At 41.8% G+C, this 16,448-nt stretch overlaps 2 protein-coding genes across 3 annotated transcripts in view; one reads left to right on the forward strand and one right to left on the reverse strand.

The window, feature by feature from the left end:
• Nucleotides 1–7,531: 7,531 nt before the first annotated feature.
• Nucleotides 7,532–16,270, reverse strand: LOC110538610 (ER membrane protein complex subunit 10). Of its 2 annotated transcripts, XM_021625535.3 has the most exons (8): nucleotides 15,851–16,270; nucleotides 12,821–12,887; nucleotides 12,587–12,699; nucleotides 12,379–12,489; nucleotides 12,091–12,275; nucleotides 11,854–11,944; nucleotides 8,460–8,560; nucleotides 7,532–7,819 (listed from the first exon to the last, which is right to left on the reverse strand). In XM_021625535.3, the coding sequence occupies exons 1-7, from the start codon at nucleotides 15,944–15,946 to the stop codon at nucleotides 8,471–8,473; spliced, it is 753 nt and encodes a 250-aa protein (XP_021481210.1). In that variant the 5' UTR covers nucleotides 15,947–16,270; the 3' UTR covers nucleotides 7,532–7,819; nucleotides 8,460–8,470. The 2 variants fall into 2 exon arrangements, with proteins under 2 accessions (XP_021481210.1, XP_021481209.1); XM_021625534.3 differs by lacking the exon at nucleotides 8,460–8,560 and having other exon boundaries at nucleotides 15,851–16,269.
• mybpc2a (myosin binding protein Ca) overlaps nucleotides 16,002–16,448 on the forward strand; it is a 58,882-nt gene continuing 58,435 nt past the window's right edge. Inside the window, exon 1 of the mRNA XM_036938711.2 lies at nucleotides 16,002–16,146. The gene's annotated coding sequence lies outside the window, so the exon portion shown is untranslated. The remainder of the gene's footprint in view (nucleotides 16,147–16,448) is intronic.

Consider the following 16,448-nt stretch of genomic DNA (forward strand, 5'->3'; position numbering starts at 1 on the left):
TGTACAGTATGTCACAAACACTATACTACTTTTACATACAGTACCAGTCAAAATGTTGGACACACCTACTCATTAAAGGGTTATTCTTAATTTGTACTATTTTCTACATTGTATAATAATAGTGAAGACATCAAAACTATAAAATAACACATATTGAATAATGTAGTAACCAAAAAAATCCAAATATATTTGAGATTTTAGACTCTTCAAAGTAGCCACCCTTTGCCTTGATGACAGCTTTGCACACTCTTGGCATTCTGGGGCGGCAGGGTAGCCTAGTGGTTAGAGCGTTGGACTAATTACCGAAAGGTTGCAAGTTCATATCCCTGAGCTGACAAGGTCTGTCGTTTTGCCCCTGAACAGGCAGTTAACCCACTGTTAACTAGGCTGTCATTGAAAATAAGAATTTGTTCTTAAATGACTTGCCTAGTAAAATAAAATTCTCTCAACCAGCTTCACTTGGAATGCTTTTCCAACAGTCTTTAAGGATTTCCCACATATGCTGAGCACTTGTTGGCTGCTGTTCCTTCACTCTACAGTCCAACTCATCCCAAACCATCCCAATTGGATGGAGGTTGGGTGATTGTGGAGGCCAGGTCATCTGATCCTTCTTAGTCAAATTGGTCAAATAACCCCTACATATAGACTCCACCATGCCCCATAAACTACATATAGACTCCACCATGCCCCATAGCCTACATATAGACTCCACCATGCCCCATAGCCTACATATAGACTCCACCATGCCCCATAGCCTACATATAGACTCCACCGTGCCCCATAGCCTACATATAGACTCCACCATGCCCCATAGCCTACATATAGACTCTACCGTGCCCCATAGCCTACATATAGACTCCACCATGTCCCATAGCCTACATATAGACTCCACCATGCCCCATAGCCTACATATAGACTCCACCATGCCCCATAGCCTACATATAGACTCCACCATGCCCCATAGCCTACATATAGACTCCACCATGCCCCATAAACTACATATAGACTCCACCATGCCCCATAGCCTACATATAGACTCCACCATGCCCCATAGCCTACATATAGACTCCACCATGCCCCATAGCCTACATATAGACTCCACCATGCCCCATAGCCTACATATAGACTCCACCGTGCCCCATAGCCTACATACAGACTCCACCATGCCCCATAGACTCCACCATGCCCCATAGCCTACATATAGACTCCACCATGTCCCATAGCCTACATATAGACTCCACCGTGCCCCATAGCCTACATACAGACTCCACCATGCCCCATAGACTCCACCATGCCCCATAGCCTACATATAGACTCCACCATGCCCCATAGCCTACATATAGACTCCACCATGCCCCATAGCCTACATATAGACTCCACCATGCCCCATAGCCTACATATAGACTCCACCATGCCCCATAGCCTACATATAGACTCCACCATGCCCCATTGCCTACATATAGACTCCACCATGCCCCATAGCCTACATATAGACTCCACCCTGCCCCATAGCCTACATATAGACTCCACCGTGCCCCATAGCCTACATATAGACTCCACCATGCCCCATAGCCTACATATAGACTCCACCATGCCCCATAGACTCCACCATGCCCCATAGCCTACATATAGACTCCACCGTGCCCCATAGCCTACATACAGACTCCACCATGCCCCATAGCCTACATATAGACTCCCGCATGCCCCATACACCAGTGCTAAAATGTGTGTTTGAGTATGACACAGTGAAATGGCTGTCGGTTCCTTTGGAGGTGTGTTTTGGGTCATTGTCCTGTAGAAAAACAAATGATAGTCCCACTAAGCCCAAACCAGATGGGATGGCGTATCGCTGCAGAATGCTGTGGTAGCCATGCTGGTTAAGTGTGAATTCTAAATAAATCACAGACAGTGTCAACATTAAAGCACCCCCACACCATCACACCTCCTCCTCCATGCTTTACGGTGGGAACCACACGTGGATATCATCTGCTCACCTACTCTGCGTCTCACAAAGACACAGCGGTTGGAGCCACAAATCTCAAATTTGGACTCATCAGACCAAAGGACAGATTTCCACTGGTCTAATGTCCATTGCTCATGTTTCTTGGCCCAAGCAAGTCTCTTCTTATTATTGGTGTCCTTTAGTTGTGGTTTCTTTGCAGCAATTCGACCATGAAGGCCTGATTCACACAGTCTCCTCTGAACAGTTGATGTTGAGATGTGTCTGTTACTTGAACTCTATGAAGCATTTATTTGGGCTGCAATCTGTGGCTGGTAACTCTAATGAACTTATAAATTAACTGAGCTAACTAGAAACCTTTTAATATATAAGTTTAAACATTATTTAAAAACTATTTAAATATAGTATATAGAAATGTTGTGGGACTATAGTAGATGAAGAATCAATATTTTTTTAGATTGAGTATTTATTGGGTCATTATGCTAGTGTATTACGTATGTTTGTAATAGTGTGTTATATGTGAAAGTGTGTTTGTATTATAAATTGTATTTTAATGTTAAGGACTCTTGGAAGATTAGTCCAAATGGGGACTAAAAGAGATCCTAATAAAATCAAATCAAATCTGCAGCAGAGGTAACTCTGGATCTTCCTTTCCTGTGGCGGTTCTCATGAGAGCCAGTTTAATCATAGCGCTTGATGGTTTTTGCAATTGCACTTGGAAATTTTCCGGATTGACTGACCTTCATGTCTTAAAGTAATGATGGACTGTCATTTCTCTCTGCTTATTTGAGCTGTTATTGCCATAATATGGACTCTGTCTTTTACCAAATAGGGCTATCTTCTGTTTACCACCCCTACCTTGTCACAACACAACTGATTGGCTCAAATGCATTAAGGAAGAAAGAAATTCCACAAATGAACTTTTAACCCGGCACACCTGTGAATTGAAATGCATTCCAGGTGAATACCTCATGAAGCTGATTGAGAGAATGCCAAGAGTGTGCAAAGCTGTCATCAAGGCAAAGGGTGGCTACATTGAATAATTTCAAATCTCAAATATATTTAGATTTTTTTAACACTTTTTTGGTTACTACATGATTATGTGTTATTTCACGTGTATTATTTCATAGTTTTGATTTCTTCACTATTATTCTACAATGTAGAAAATAGTTTTAAAAAAACTAAAAAACAACCTTGAATGAGTAGGTGTTCTAAACGTTTTGACCGGTAGTGTATATGTGTGAAATTTGTTTTGATTTAGAATGGACCAATATCATGGACCTCTCTCTCGAAACTGTGGTTCATTTTCATGCCAGCCAGGTAGGCTAATCTCCTGCTGTAAAGATAAGCAATGTGCTTAATATTAGGAAAGTTGAGAAATAAATATAGTAGGCCTAGCCTATAGAAAGGTGATGGAATATTGTGAATGTATAGTATGGAGCTAAATGCAGAGCTATTGAATGACGTTTACATTGCCCTTGCAGATACTGTATGATTATTGGGCTGCGGGCTTGTGTTGAAGTGTTCTAGCTTGTAATGTCAAAAGCCATGCTGTCGGCATCCTCAGATACTGCCTGGGAAGGTACACCTTACCTGCCTCCTATCTCCAAATCATTTCAAACAGGAGGATTTCTGTATTTCTGTAACAAAATAACTTCCTGGCAGGACACAGTGTTTCAATGGGTCACTGTGTTCGGGGACATTCAGCTATTAGAAGAGGCATTTTAATGAAGTGAAAGTGCCTGCTTCGTGCTGGCCACCAGAATACCAGATATGTGGAGTGTGTGGTATGCTAATAAACATCAGCATTCAACACCCACAGCGTAGGGCTGTCAGTGTGTGGACTTAAAGAGTATTACACTACGATATTTTAGCACCTCCAGGATTGCTAAGCATCATTATTATATGTCTATATATTTTAAAGCTAAGCAACGGACTAATACCACCACGGTATATTCCATACAGGAACATGTCCACTCACTGACTTATCTGATAGCTAGTGTTTTATTCCATTTGTTACGAGTTATGATAATGTTATAGTGGTATGGTGAAATGACTAAAATAATGGCACACTACGCATACTGTACCATATAGATTTAGAAGCATAATTGTATGTGGGACTGTAATGCTTTATATGCCTTTGCGATCATGTCCCTTTTTTGACGCCCTGTTAGGAGCCTGTTACCAGCTGATTGAAAAGCCATGTGCTTTCCTCCTCTCACATTTCTCATGGTGGCTTTTTTTCTATGTGTGCTTTTGGGTCAGTACGAACTTCGCAACCTTTCCAGCAACTCTGCTTACACTGGCAACCCAGGACCCGCAAATGCAATGAAGCTCGTACGTGAACTTTACCAAGCTTGTTAATGCTGAATTTAAGCAATGGCTAATACACTTCTTGTAAAAATGATTACATAGTTTGTTACATGTACTAATGTAATGTATAAGAATTGTTGTTCATGACTTATATATGATAACGTGTTCTCATAAATACACGGAGGCGGTTTTCGCGGCATAGGTTAAGCCTAGTCCTGGACTAAAAAGCACTTTCAATGGAGATTCACTGTCTGGGAAACCGCACCATGGTGTACCATGTATAAATGAGTTACAAACAGTTTACTAAGTAGGCCCTCGAAGGAATAGGACTTGGTAACCTACATTGTGCTTAAAGAGCAGGGGTACAGACAATGTAAACATTAACCAGCATTAAAGATATTAAAGATGTTTGCACTAAATATGATTTTCCCATTAGCTGTGTCAGAGCAACATAAACCCCATAATACTCCTTAATCACAGGATATCCCAAGCTGGGGGTCCCTGCCCACGCACAGTGTCATAGTTGGTTTCTTAGTGACAGGGAACCCAGAGATTTATGTGGAACCACCGGCATGCAGCCAGCAGCCCAATTGGTCTGTAAGATTTCTCTTTCTCTCTTCACCCTTCACTCACTCTATCCTCTACCTTCTTTCTCACCCCTTAATTTCTTATCCTTCGATTTTTCTATTATACCCCCTTTCCTCTATCCCATATGGCCATCCTCACTTTTCCAAATGTATTTTGTTTTCTCTTGCTTAGCTATCTGTGGCCTGTGATGTATGCTCTGTCCTTGACACCATACATCACTCCATAATGCTATGCAGAGCCTTATATATTGGTATATAGTTATATATTGGTAGGCCGTCATTGTAAATAAGAATTTGTTCTTCTAGAATGTGTTTCATCTAGAAACTACAGTATGGACTTGTTTATGCATTTTCTTAAATCCCTTTTTAAAGCTAAGCAACAAACTCATAAGATTCCATTCTTGAAGATTCCAACTCTCATGTGCACCAGTGTCATCTTCCCCCAGCTTCCTGGTAGACAGGCATTCATCAGACCTGGTGCTGATAGGCTCCTCTGGATGCAAACTGGACTCATGGGTAGATGTAACATAGTAAATGTAAATCCTGACACTCCAATTAGTATGATATGTTACGTTTCCTATGGTACGTATTCATTTGTGGATGTCCAACATCCATTTCGTATGATATGTTATGAATTACAATTCATATATGTTACAAATTGCAATTCGTACAATATGTAAAGCATTTGCTAAACTTATGACATGTTATGAATTCCAATTTGTTATGCATTATGTTAGCTAGGTGGCTAACGCTAACCTAATGTTAGCTAGTCTAGAAATTAGGGTTAGGAGTTAGGGTAAATTGTTAAGGTTAAGTGAAGGGTTAGCTAACATGCTAAGCAGTTGCAAAGTTTCTAATTAGCTAAAATGCTAAAGTTGTCCTTGATGAGAATCGAACACGAAACCTTTGGGTTGCTAGACGTTCACGGTATACGCCCGACTTTCGTTTTTGCCTTAAGTAATCCTCTGTCTTATGTAACCATGCCGAACATAACATATCATACTAATTTGAGTGTCCTGAATTTACATTTACTATGTTACATCTGGTCTGTGAGACCAGCCTGCTCGATGAGAGCTATTTGTGGAGAAAGTAAAAGGTGACCAACTATCTAATGCTGATGGACAGGCTGAACAAAACATCCGTGGTTAGTTTGAGAGAGATTGGAGAGATGCAATGACATATAGGTCAGGTGTATCATTCAAAGGTACAGGTATAACATTCAAAATCATATTTATTCAGATATATTCACACATTGTTATATTTGTATTTCATACTTCCATGGACCTGATGGCTGCAACTAGAAAGAAGACAGACATATTTGTCTGATATAACTTTCCCCACATTGCTTGAGTGTTTTCTACTGTCATATGCCTTCCCACCTGACACAGTGGCATATTTTTTAACTAACAAATTACTTTGTCGCCCTCTCCCTTCTTCCATTCAAGCTCTCCTTTTTCCTTCAGCTGTCCTCGTCACCTCATCCCTTCCTTTCTCAAGTTAACAGAGCGAGGTGGGAGGAACATGGGGATAAGGTTGAGGTTAAAGGTTTCAGGGCAGAGCCTAACATAATTCTGTGTTTGTAGGACCAAAGTGGTAGCTGGTGATGTGGGGGGGCAGAGGACACTAAAGCTCAACACTGAGCCTCTGAGAATAAGGGACTACACCTCACAGCTGTGTACATAGACTAAAAACAGACAAATGAACGTTGAGTCTGACTGACGAGGGGTGGCCATGTTGACACAGGGGTTCCAGAACATTCTGTCTCTAAAGCTATACTGCTGGCATTCTACAATCCCCCTAGCCTGACTCATTCTTATAAATATGAGGGAGAGGAGAAGTGTAATTGGAAGACAGAGAGTGAGAAGGGTAGAGACCAATTGGGAGATGGGTAGAGACCGAGAGGGGGAAGAGTGGTAGAGACAGAAGGAGAAGGGTTGAGTCAGAGGGAGAAGGGTTGTAGAGAGACAGTGGGATAAGGGTGGTAAAGACACTGAGACAGAGTGAAACTGTGGCTTAGAATTCAGCAAAAATTAGATGGGAGTAAAGGCAGTACCAGAGAGCCAGGCAGAGAATTGAATAGAAGATGGACAGCAGAAGGATTTTCACAAGGAGGGACAGAGTAACAGATCAGAGAAGAAATCTGAGGAGAGGGGTTGGACTTAACCAGTGACTCAATAGTGTCCTGGCAACACTGTATTATTGGACTGTGAAGCATGACTGCTTTGATGTGGTTTTATGTTCCCGCCAGTCAAGCTGTGCAATAAAATAGAGATTAATTGCAGGACAGGGTATGTGATCTGAATGACAGTTCTCTGACACTGCAATAGCTAAACACATAATAAAACACACCTTATTACACTGTCTACAGCTATTACAGAAAGTACTTTTAAGAATTACCACAAACAAAATGCTGCAAAGATTGAACATGTCACCATGGACACGAAAGTGACAATTTCCCTTTGTCATCCTCCATTGAATTGCGTTAACGTTGAACGAACCTTCAATAAGGCATCGTTCTGGATGGGCAGAGAAAGAGGACATCTAGTGGAGTAGAGAAGACTGAAAACAACTCCCATTTCCCTCTTTACTCAGCGTCCCCCACCCACCCCACTCTTGAATATGTTCCCAGCGGCATCATACCATCAATACCATAGTCAGACAGACACAGTTATCAGGTAGTAATAAATATTTTATTTTTCCCCATCAGTTCAATATTAAAAATGAAGTTCATGACATACGTTCTCAAGGTTAGCTCATCTGTCCATATTAGTTTATGTGTAACAGTGTATTGAATGGTGTGCATTTCTCTACAGAATTATTGACAAGTAGAAGAAACTGCTCCACATAAATCATGTTGGCATGGCGATCATCGGCCTCCTCCATTAGCTGCTCCACCCCCGGACTGATCCTGAGCTCCTGACATCATCAGGAAGAGAACGAGGGGAACAATGTACATCCACTGGAGAGAGGGAGGCAGAAGTTCATGTTATTATCAAATAATACAAGATGTTAATCTAACTCAGGGTAAGACTACAAGCTGTGATTAGTGATGCTTCTCCTGCACAACAGTCCCACAGTTTCATCCCGTTCAATGTTCACCTCACTCAGCAAACGAGAGAAGGACAAAGAGTGTCTGAGAGAGTGAGGTGAACAGTGAAGTGAGACATCTCAGGGTCAATGCCAATGACAAGTGTGTAAAAGGAGGCACAAAATGACTGGTGACTTTGGCTACTTAAACTGTGATAATCTAATCCACTTTAGCAACGAAGGTGTGTATGTTGTCCAATCATTTTACCAGAGTGCTTCAGCTTATTACTAATCAATGGGACACACCTGGATTAATTAAAGGTCTGCAGTGACACAAAAAAACCTGATCATTAGCACTGGATCATTAGCATTGACCTTGAATGACAAGGACAGGAGAGGAGGGACAAACAGGAAAAATGATTAGTGAAAAATGTTAGCGTTAATCAAATCAGTGAACAGTATAACACATATATACATAAGCTTGCCAGAAGCAGAAGAGACACGGAGCGCGGCACAGACATAGGCTGACAGCCCAGAGTGAGTTGCTGAATGAGCCAAAGTGAGAACAGTACTTGAGTGGGAATCAGCTCTGCTGCTCTTCGGCTCCCCCTGCTGAGGGTTGTGCCGAACTGCTGGCCATGAGGAAGATTGCACCTCCCAGAATCAAATACCACTGGAACACAGCACAGCATAGCACTAAGTCAACAAACGGCACAGCACAGCACTGAGTCAACAAATGACACAGTCACAATCAGCAACACAAACTCAGACAACAGCACTGATTAAATCAAACACAGCAATGGAAGCACAGCACATAAAACAACACAGCACAGAGCCCTATACTGTGAATGCGGTTTGAGCAGTTAGTGAGGTAACTTTGCTCAACGGAGTTAAACTCGGGATACTACCCTGCTGCCATTCGGGTTAACTCAGGGCTAACTCCCATTTATCCTGAATGAAGTGTCTGAGCTGCGAGTCGAGGACCAACGCAATCAGACTCCCTCCCTCTCGCAAAGATTGCGTCACCATCCCCTTCATTTGAGGAAGACGACTTTGTGTGTTAAAATACGTAGAGTTAGCGGCAGGCGGGCAACCAATATCAACCGTCGTAGTACGGATAAAGCCTGAGCTGGAATGTGAAGCTAACTGAAGCTAGCTAGTTAGAAAACCCAGAGTAGCTTCAAATCATAGCATACCCCTCAGGACAGGACATATCCGGATTGGCTAGGGTTAGACAAAACAAAGACACCTAACAACATGCACATATACACTGAGTATACCGAACTTAGGAACACCTTCCTAATATTCAGTTGCACCCCCCTCTTTGCCCTCAGAACAGCCTCAATTCATCGGGACATGGACTCTACAAGTAGGGCTGTTACAGTGATCGCATTACTGCCACACCAGCGATCACGAGTCATGATTACAGTCAAATTCCACGTGACCGTTTAGTCACGGTAATTAGGCTTCTCCAAGCTCTGATTCTGCTGCTGATCATTAGCAGCCTACAAAACTTGCTAACTGCCTGGTACTCAGCTCTCTACTGTCCCTCTAATCACTTTGACATCAATGCAAATGTAATCGAAAATCAACAGGAAAATGAACCACGTGAAAATCGTCCTCTATTCGCTATTTAAGTGCATAGATGACATGTATTTTTTCCCCCTGCCCGTTCCGACACGTGGATAATGGTATATTCTAAATCAAATACTAAATAATGTGTGTGAAATTTAGTTATGTAAAGACAAGAATAAATCAAGAAGTCTGATGGGTGACAATATTAGCCTATCACTTGTGAATGATGTGTTATCACTTGTGAATGATGCCCAGCTTGTGCAGTAAGGAAAGAAACAGCGCATGCCTTTTTTTGCGACTTTTTCAAATCATAGTCGCACACCTCATGTAGCCTAGTTGTGATACAAACCATATCAAAAGTGGCCACATAACTTCTGAAAATGATGCATATTAAATCAGCTTTACAACGGGTTCAGAGCCTAACTGGCATACATACGCAGCATGTGAGTCAAGTTTGGGGGAAGACAATTTTCACCATAAAAATACACCTTATAAATATATAAATAAAAGCATTACATGCATAATTGCATTTGCGGTCACCTTTGAGAATGATATTTTCCCACTAATGGACAGCTGCACTTTTAGCCTACTGCCATGTGCGCATTGCTGCAATTATAATGTTAAGAAATGCCTAATAGTTTAGCAACATTTTAAACTAAATGTTCTGATCTGTTGTGTCAGCTTCATTGCTTAAAAAATGTTTTTTTGATGCTAGTGGTGGTATTCATTTGAGATCTATCCCATCCCACAACTGTCCCAGACTATTTTGGGAATATTTATTTCTCGCACAGAATAGGTCCATTTTTGTACTATGGGGGATTGACAGTCTAGTGCTTTTGCTATTCGTTAGGCCTTCTCATCTTGTTGACTGTCGTAAAGTAAATGTGGACACTTCTAATATCTTCAATATGCGCCTCGGAATTGGATAAGGACGTGCGCAGTGTCGTCCCCAAAGTGTCTGTCTTCACTTGTAGCCTGTGAGAAAGACATGATCACGTGACGGAGAGCCATTTGAGTGAGAGGTGCTTTGGATCATGCAGCCGGGAGAAGGGAATTATAATTATTATATTCAGCCCAAGGGCACAACGACCACTGGTGGCAATGGCATGGATTTTTTAAGGAGCAATACGTCCACACAAAGGGGATGCCACCAGGAAATTCGAGGCATTATCAAGTGCTTGTCAAATTGTGAATGAGAGACTGAAGTGTACAATCTACGCAAGAAACAAAGCAGAGCTCATGCCTTTCATGCAACCTTTTTCAAATCATCATTAGTCGCATCATGCAGCCTTAGAATGTATTAAAAATCCAAACATATAGCCCAACATTTGTATCACAACTAAAGTTACACAAATATCTCTAAATTAAGAAGTACCTGTTTCTTTGTTAATTGCTCAACATAGAATAGCATGTGCGCACTCCCTCAAATCAAAATATCCTTTCTATTTTATTCAACCAATTGTATTCTTCATATTATAAAATAATATCAAATAATGCCACGGAATTCTAGCAAATCTTGTCTGCTGAATGAACTAGTGCAGCCCACAGCCGTATGGCATAGCCAGATCAGGGCCTAACACTCAGAGTATGCTGCCCTGTTCTGAAATAGACCACATTTTCTTCATGTCATGTTTCTTTAGACCTGTCTAAAATAAATAATGGATTTATTGTGAAGGTGTAGGCTATATTACATGGATTTATTACATTTTAAAATGTAGATGTTCCAAAGATCTCCATCAGTTGCTTGTAGGCTGTGTGTGGAAGACAGGAGATGCTAAATTTGTTTATGTTAATTACCGGTAAATTACCGTGAGATCGGCAGTTATTTGCTTGACAATCACCGGCTTATGAAATGTCATTACCGCCACAGCCCTATCTACAAGGTGTTGAAAGCGTTGATGTCCTTTGGGTGGTGGACCATTCTTGATACACACGGGAAAGTGTTGAGAGCGGACAAATCCAGCAGCGTTGCATTTCTTGACACAAACCGGTGCGCCTGGCACCTACATACCATGTTCAAAGGCACTTAAATCTTTTGTCTTGCCCATATACCCCTGAACGGCACACATACACAATCCATGTCTCAATTGTCTCAAGGCTTAAAAATCCTTCTTTAACCTGTCTCCTCCCTTCATCTACACTGATTGAAGTGGATTTAACAAGTGACAATAAGGGATCAAAGCTTTCACCTGGATTCGCCTGGTCAGTCTGTCATGGAAAGAGCAGGTGTTCCTAATATTTCGTACACTTAGTGTGTGTGTGTGTGTGTGTATATATATATATATAAATAATGGAACAGAGCAGCTCAAGACTGAACAGCAGAGCAGAGTTTAAAAGACTTGAAAAACCCACAGTACAGGACACAAACCACAGATGTCTATGCACACTTACATATTTGGCAAAGAAGGATTTCTGCTCCTGTGGCTTGCCTCTCTTTTCATGTTCTATGTCCATGCGCTCAATAAACAGAGCCGTCTCCGGCCTGGGGGAGAGGATGATGAAGGATATTGTTAGACAGAGAAAGGTTGAATTTGACCCAAAAGAGTTAGAAAATCAAATCAAATTAAGATTTGATAGAGCCAGAACCATATTTCTGTGACCAGAACATCAATAAGGACTATGACTCACTGGGGTGCATTGGTAGGCACTATGATGGTCAGCGTAGTGTTAAAGGCCTCCAGATCAACTTCGTCCTCCACCTCTGTCCCCCGACACGCGCCTGGAATGGTCACTATGGAAACGCCGATGAGGTAGCCTGAGACATCAGTGTGGAGGGTGATGACATCGCTGAGGTGGGACTCAACTAAAGAGCACTGAGGGAGACAGAGAAGAAACAGATATGTTTACAAAAGAAAATGCCAATGAGGTGTGTTGTCTTTTTAATTTCAGCTTGCTATGAGAGTGAGACACACATACCGCTCTGACGAACGCCGTCAGGTAGCCATCCATCTGGCGCTCTGTCTGCCTGTCTGTCAAAGACACTCTGGGCACTCGGATTTTGTACAGACCATCCACAGCAGCCACTTCCTGTGTCAGGGGGACAGGAGGGATACAGATTCAGAACAAAATCCTGACTGCTGACAGTAAACTCCAAACCACATCTGCCTCTATCTTCCTCTCCCACCTTCAGAGTGTTCCTGTCCTCCTCTGATAGCTGGCTCTGGGAGAGGGACACACTGGTCTCCCTCCCACCCCTTAACTGCAGAGCTCCACGCATACGGAACCGAGACACATCATCTGAAAGAAAGAAATGGTATAACAACACACGATGATCACCAAAATCGTGACCTTGATGTCTCCTTCATTTGGTAAATGGAACCTTGAAGAATAACATATCAGTTAGACAATACATACTCACCAACTTCAAAGGAATGCTCAAGAGGGACAGAGAATCCACTGAAGTCTGTGTCCAGCCCATCACCAGTCTGTGGAGAAGGAAATATATGCAGTTTTACTAGAAAGAATAGATTCCGACTCTTGCTTACAGGTACACTGTGGTTGGACAAACTTCCTGTTTAGATTAAGACACTGCGGAGCTGGAGCGAGATATGGCTTGGAAAACGTACCTCAATCCACAGAATTGTGTTGTACTAGGAATTGTCCAATTATCCCAAATGTTAGACCGAGAATTTATTTTTTAATGGCAGTGTCTGTCAGCCAATCAGCTCCTTTGTTGTCCCCCCCGACTAAAAGAAAATATTGGTTGACCAAGAGTTGTCTGTTCTTTCGACCAATCGATTGACACATCCTATGTGTTTCAAATATATGCACAGAGCCTGTCTGATGCTTTAAGCGAACTGTTTGATGAAATAGTTAAGACACAAATGACTAGAGGGAGTCCGACCGCAATTGATTTGATTGTGCTGCCTGGCTCAGATTTGCTGCTCTGTGTTACAAAAAAAAGAGACAGCGAATGACTGTGTGACTAGCACCCGTTGTCTCTCTCTCCTTCCTGCTGCAGAGACCACCACAGAACATCAGTGTGTATAGTGTTGTCTCTCTCTCCTCCCTGCTGCAGAGACCACCACAGAACATCAGTGTGTATAGTGTTGTCTCTCTCTCCTCCCTGCTGCAGAGACCACCACAGAACATCAGTGTGTATAGGGTTGTCTCTCTCTCCTCCCTGCTGCAGAGACCACCACAGAACATCAGTGTGTATAGTGTTGTCTCTCTCTCCTTCCTGCTGCAGAGATCACCACAGAACATCAGTGTGTATAGGGTTGTCTCTCTCTCCTCCCTGCTGCAGAGACCACCACAGAACATCAGTGTGTATAGTGTTGTCTCTCTCTCCTTCCTGCTGCAGAGACCACCACAGAACATCCGTGTGTATAGCACTGTCTGTGTTGCTGAAGCTGCAACATAATTACAGCCATTTCTGACTGAAAAGTTCTGTTACCGAAATTCCTCATTTGTTTAGGAAAAACTATCCCTATTCCCTCAACCTGTGCTCTCTTTATGTGACATATGTATGCTTCGCAATCATGTGACAAATAGGGACTGACCTATAGCATATCATAATCACATCAATAAATTGGTTATAACAAACTCTGTACACCTTAACACATGTGACAGCAAAATGAATGCAGAGGACATGACAAATAAAACAGTAAACGTTCCCCTTTACTGGTTGCGCAGGAGGTAAAGGGGAAGCCAGATGGGTGGAATAAATTTTGCTAGTTGTGGAAAATACTGGAGATCAAGAAAAAGATGGTATGGAGCAAGCGCTGCATGCATATTAGTCCTGTGTGTGCCAAACAGGTGCCATTAGACTACAATAGAATTTTCCTGACCGTTTCGAACAATGTATTGTTTACGCTAATTATTAATTAAATCATTGCTTGTTATTTTAAAATGCTTGATTCCATTGCTGTGTGATGACATGAACGGATAAATGATTGAGTGATGCAGTAGCCTATATAAGTATTGAAATATAGGCCTGAGTAAGTTTTGGTATTAAGACTAAACAGGATGCACTCTTTGGCCTAATGCTTGATGGTGGTTATACGAGGTTGCTATACTATGCCTACTCATGATAATGACATGACTTATTATTATAAGGATGATCATAATAATAATAGTAATAATAACAATATGAAGGAGATCAAGGAAAAAGGGTTATTATTATCATAAATATATTTTTTCGGTCAATTTGGAACAGTGCAAACACTAAATTATAAATAATGCCAGAGAGGCTGGTCTAATTTTTTTTTTAAAGTGTAAAGCCTTTATTACAGCATAGCAAAGATTAAAAACAGCAGAATTTGTGAAATTGTTGGTGCTCACAGAATCAGTAGGATATCAACTAAACACTCAAATAGGCAACAGAAGCAGGATCTGTCTTATATTTAACAGTGAGGCTATTGATTATAGACTTAATTAATTTGGCGTTTCCGCTCATCATTTTTCTAAGACAATTAAGGCAAGGGCTGTTATCTCCTCTAACTAGCTGCTGCCTCAGCCGCATTGTTCTCAACACCAATATGATGGTTTACTTTGATTAGCAGTCCTTCATTCTTCTCGGTGTAACAGTTGGGATAATGGGACATTTTGAAGTGTAACGCATTTTCTCATCCCCCGTGGTGTATTAACCTAAGCAAGAATCGAAACTATCCGACCCCAATGCAGATGTAAACAAGCGTAGGATCGGAATATATTCTGGCTAGTAGTTTTACTTACTGCATTGGCAGTTCCCAGGGCAGATCTGCACTATGGCCTGCAGAACTAATTTGATTGGCTTTTGAAAGTTGGGGGTAGAACATTTTTCAATAGAAGTGCTGCAGCAAGAAGGAGCAAAAAGTGCAGTAGGCTAACGTTAGATAGGGCCCCATTGGATGCTGTAATATAGATATATACCCTGGGAACACTTTACAATGAGCAGTTCAGATGTAAGATGACATTTCCACAAATTGGTCCTGCCATTCAAACATTGTGGTTTTGATCCGAATTCTTCTTGGCTTGATTTACAGTGCGTATGTGTTGAACACATCCGTACAATATTACAAATGACTACCATGGCGTGACAGAAATTGAGCACCACCACCAAGGCTGTCAAAACCACCTACCTAGATAACGTTAGCTAGCTAACTAACTAACTACGGCTTGCTAAACAACACAATATCAATCTAGCTAGCGTTACTCTAACGCTAATTTTGCTGCCTACTTAGCCATAGACGTGATAGACGTTGGTGAAAAAATTATCTGCACAGTACGTAACGCTGTATTTGATGCATATTGAACAGCTGTTTTGCATTCATGTGTTGTCTTCATTAACTCATTTGGCTAGTTAGCTAAGGTCGGACGGTTAGCAAGAGCTAACAGCAAGCACACTAGTTGTCTAAGTTAATGGAATTAGATATTGGCAAAGAAAAAAAAAAGTGGTTTGACATACCTTTCTGCCAGTGTTGCAACACGCAAAATCAGCACACAATATAAGTATTGTGGGAATAATTGACAGTAACAAAAACGACCGTGGAACTGAAGCCATTTTGTCGGACCGTGCGTCAAAGTAAACATGTAACTACAATGTTACGCGATGACGTAGTACACTGGAGAACGAGCACCGACCTATAGTAAACTGCAGGTGGCTATAGAGTAGCGTTGATAGCAAACTTCATGCAGGACTGTTGAAATGTCTAAAACAGAAGATTGAAAAACGAAAGGAAGGCCAACTCTTTGGTGACTCAGGTGTGAAACGCCAACCCTCACAATTCAATAATGCTTAGGCCTAAATGTCAGAAATGATGTATTGTAGCGACACGCACAGACATGTTAGGCTATTAGCTGGTTGTGTTGAACTTACCAGTACCCAGTGTTCGCGGGGTCCAACATGCCAATCAACCTGCTATATGCCAATCAAGGGAATGCCTGTAATGTTCTGATGCCGGGCTTCCTGGTGGTTGGCGGAGTGGCGTGGAGGGGGGTTGGGCAGGGGGATGGAGCATTGGAAGTTAAGACAAGGTTTAGCCATTGTTCTATCTCTTACGCCT

The sequence above is a fragment of the Oncorhynchus mykiss genome, chromosome 12 (assembly GCF_057628025.1).
Source record: "Oncorhynchus mykiss isolate SJ-2025 chromosome 12, ASM5762802v1, whole genome shotgun sequence".
Lineage (NCBI taxonomy): Eukaryota > Metazoa > Chordata > Actinopteri > Salmoniformes > Salmonidae > Oncorhynchus > Oncorhynchus mykiss.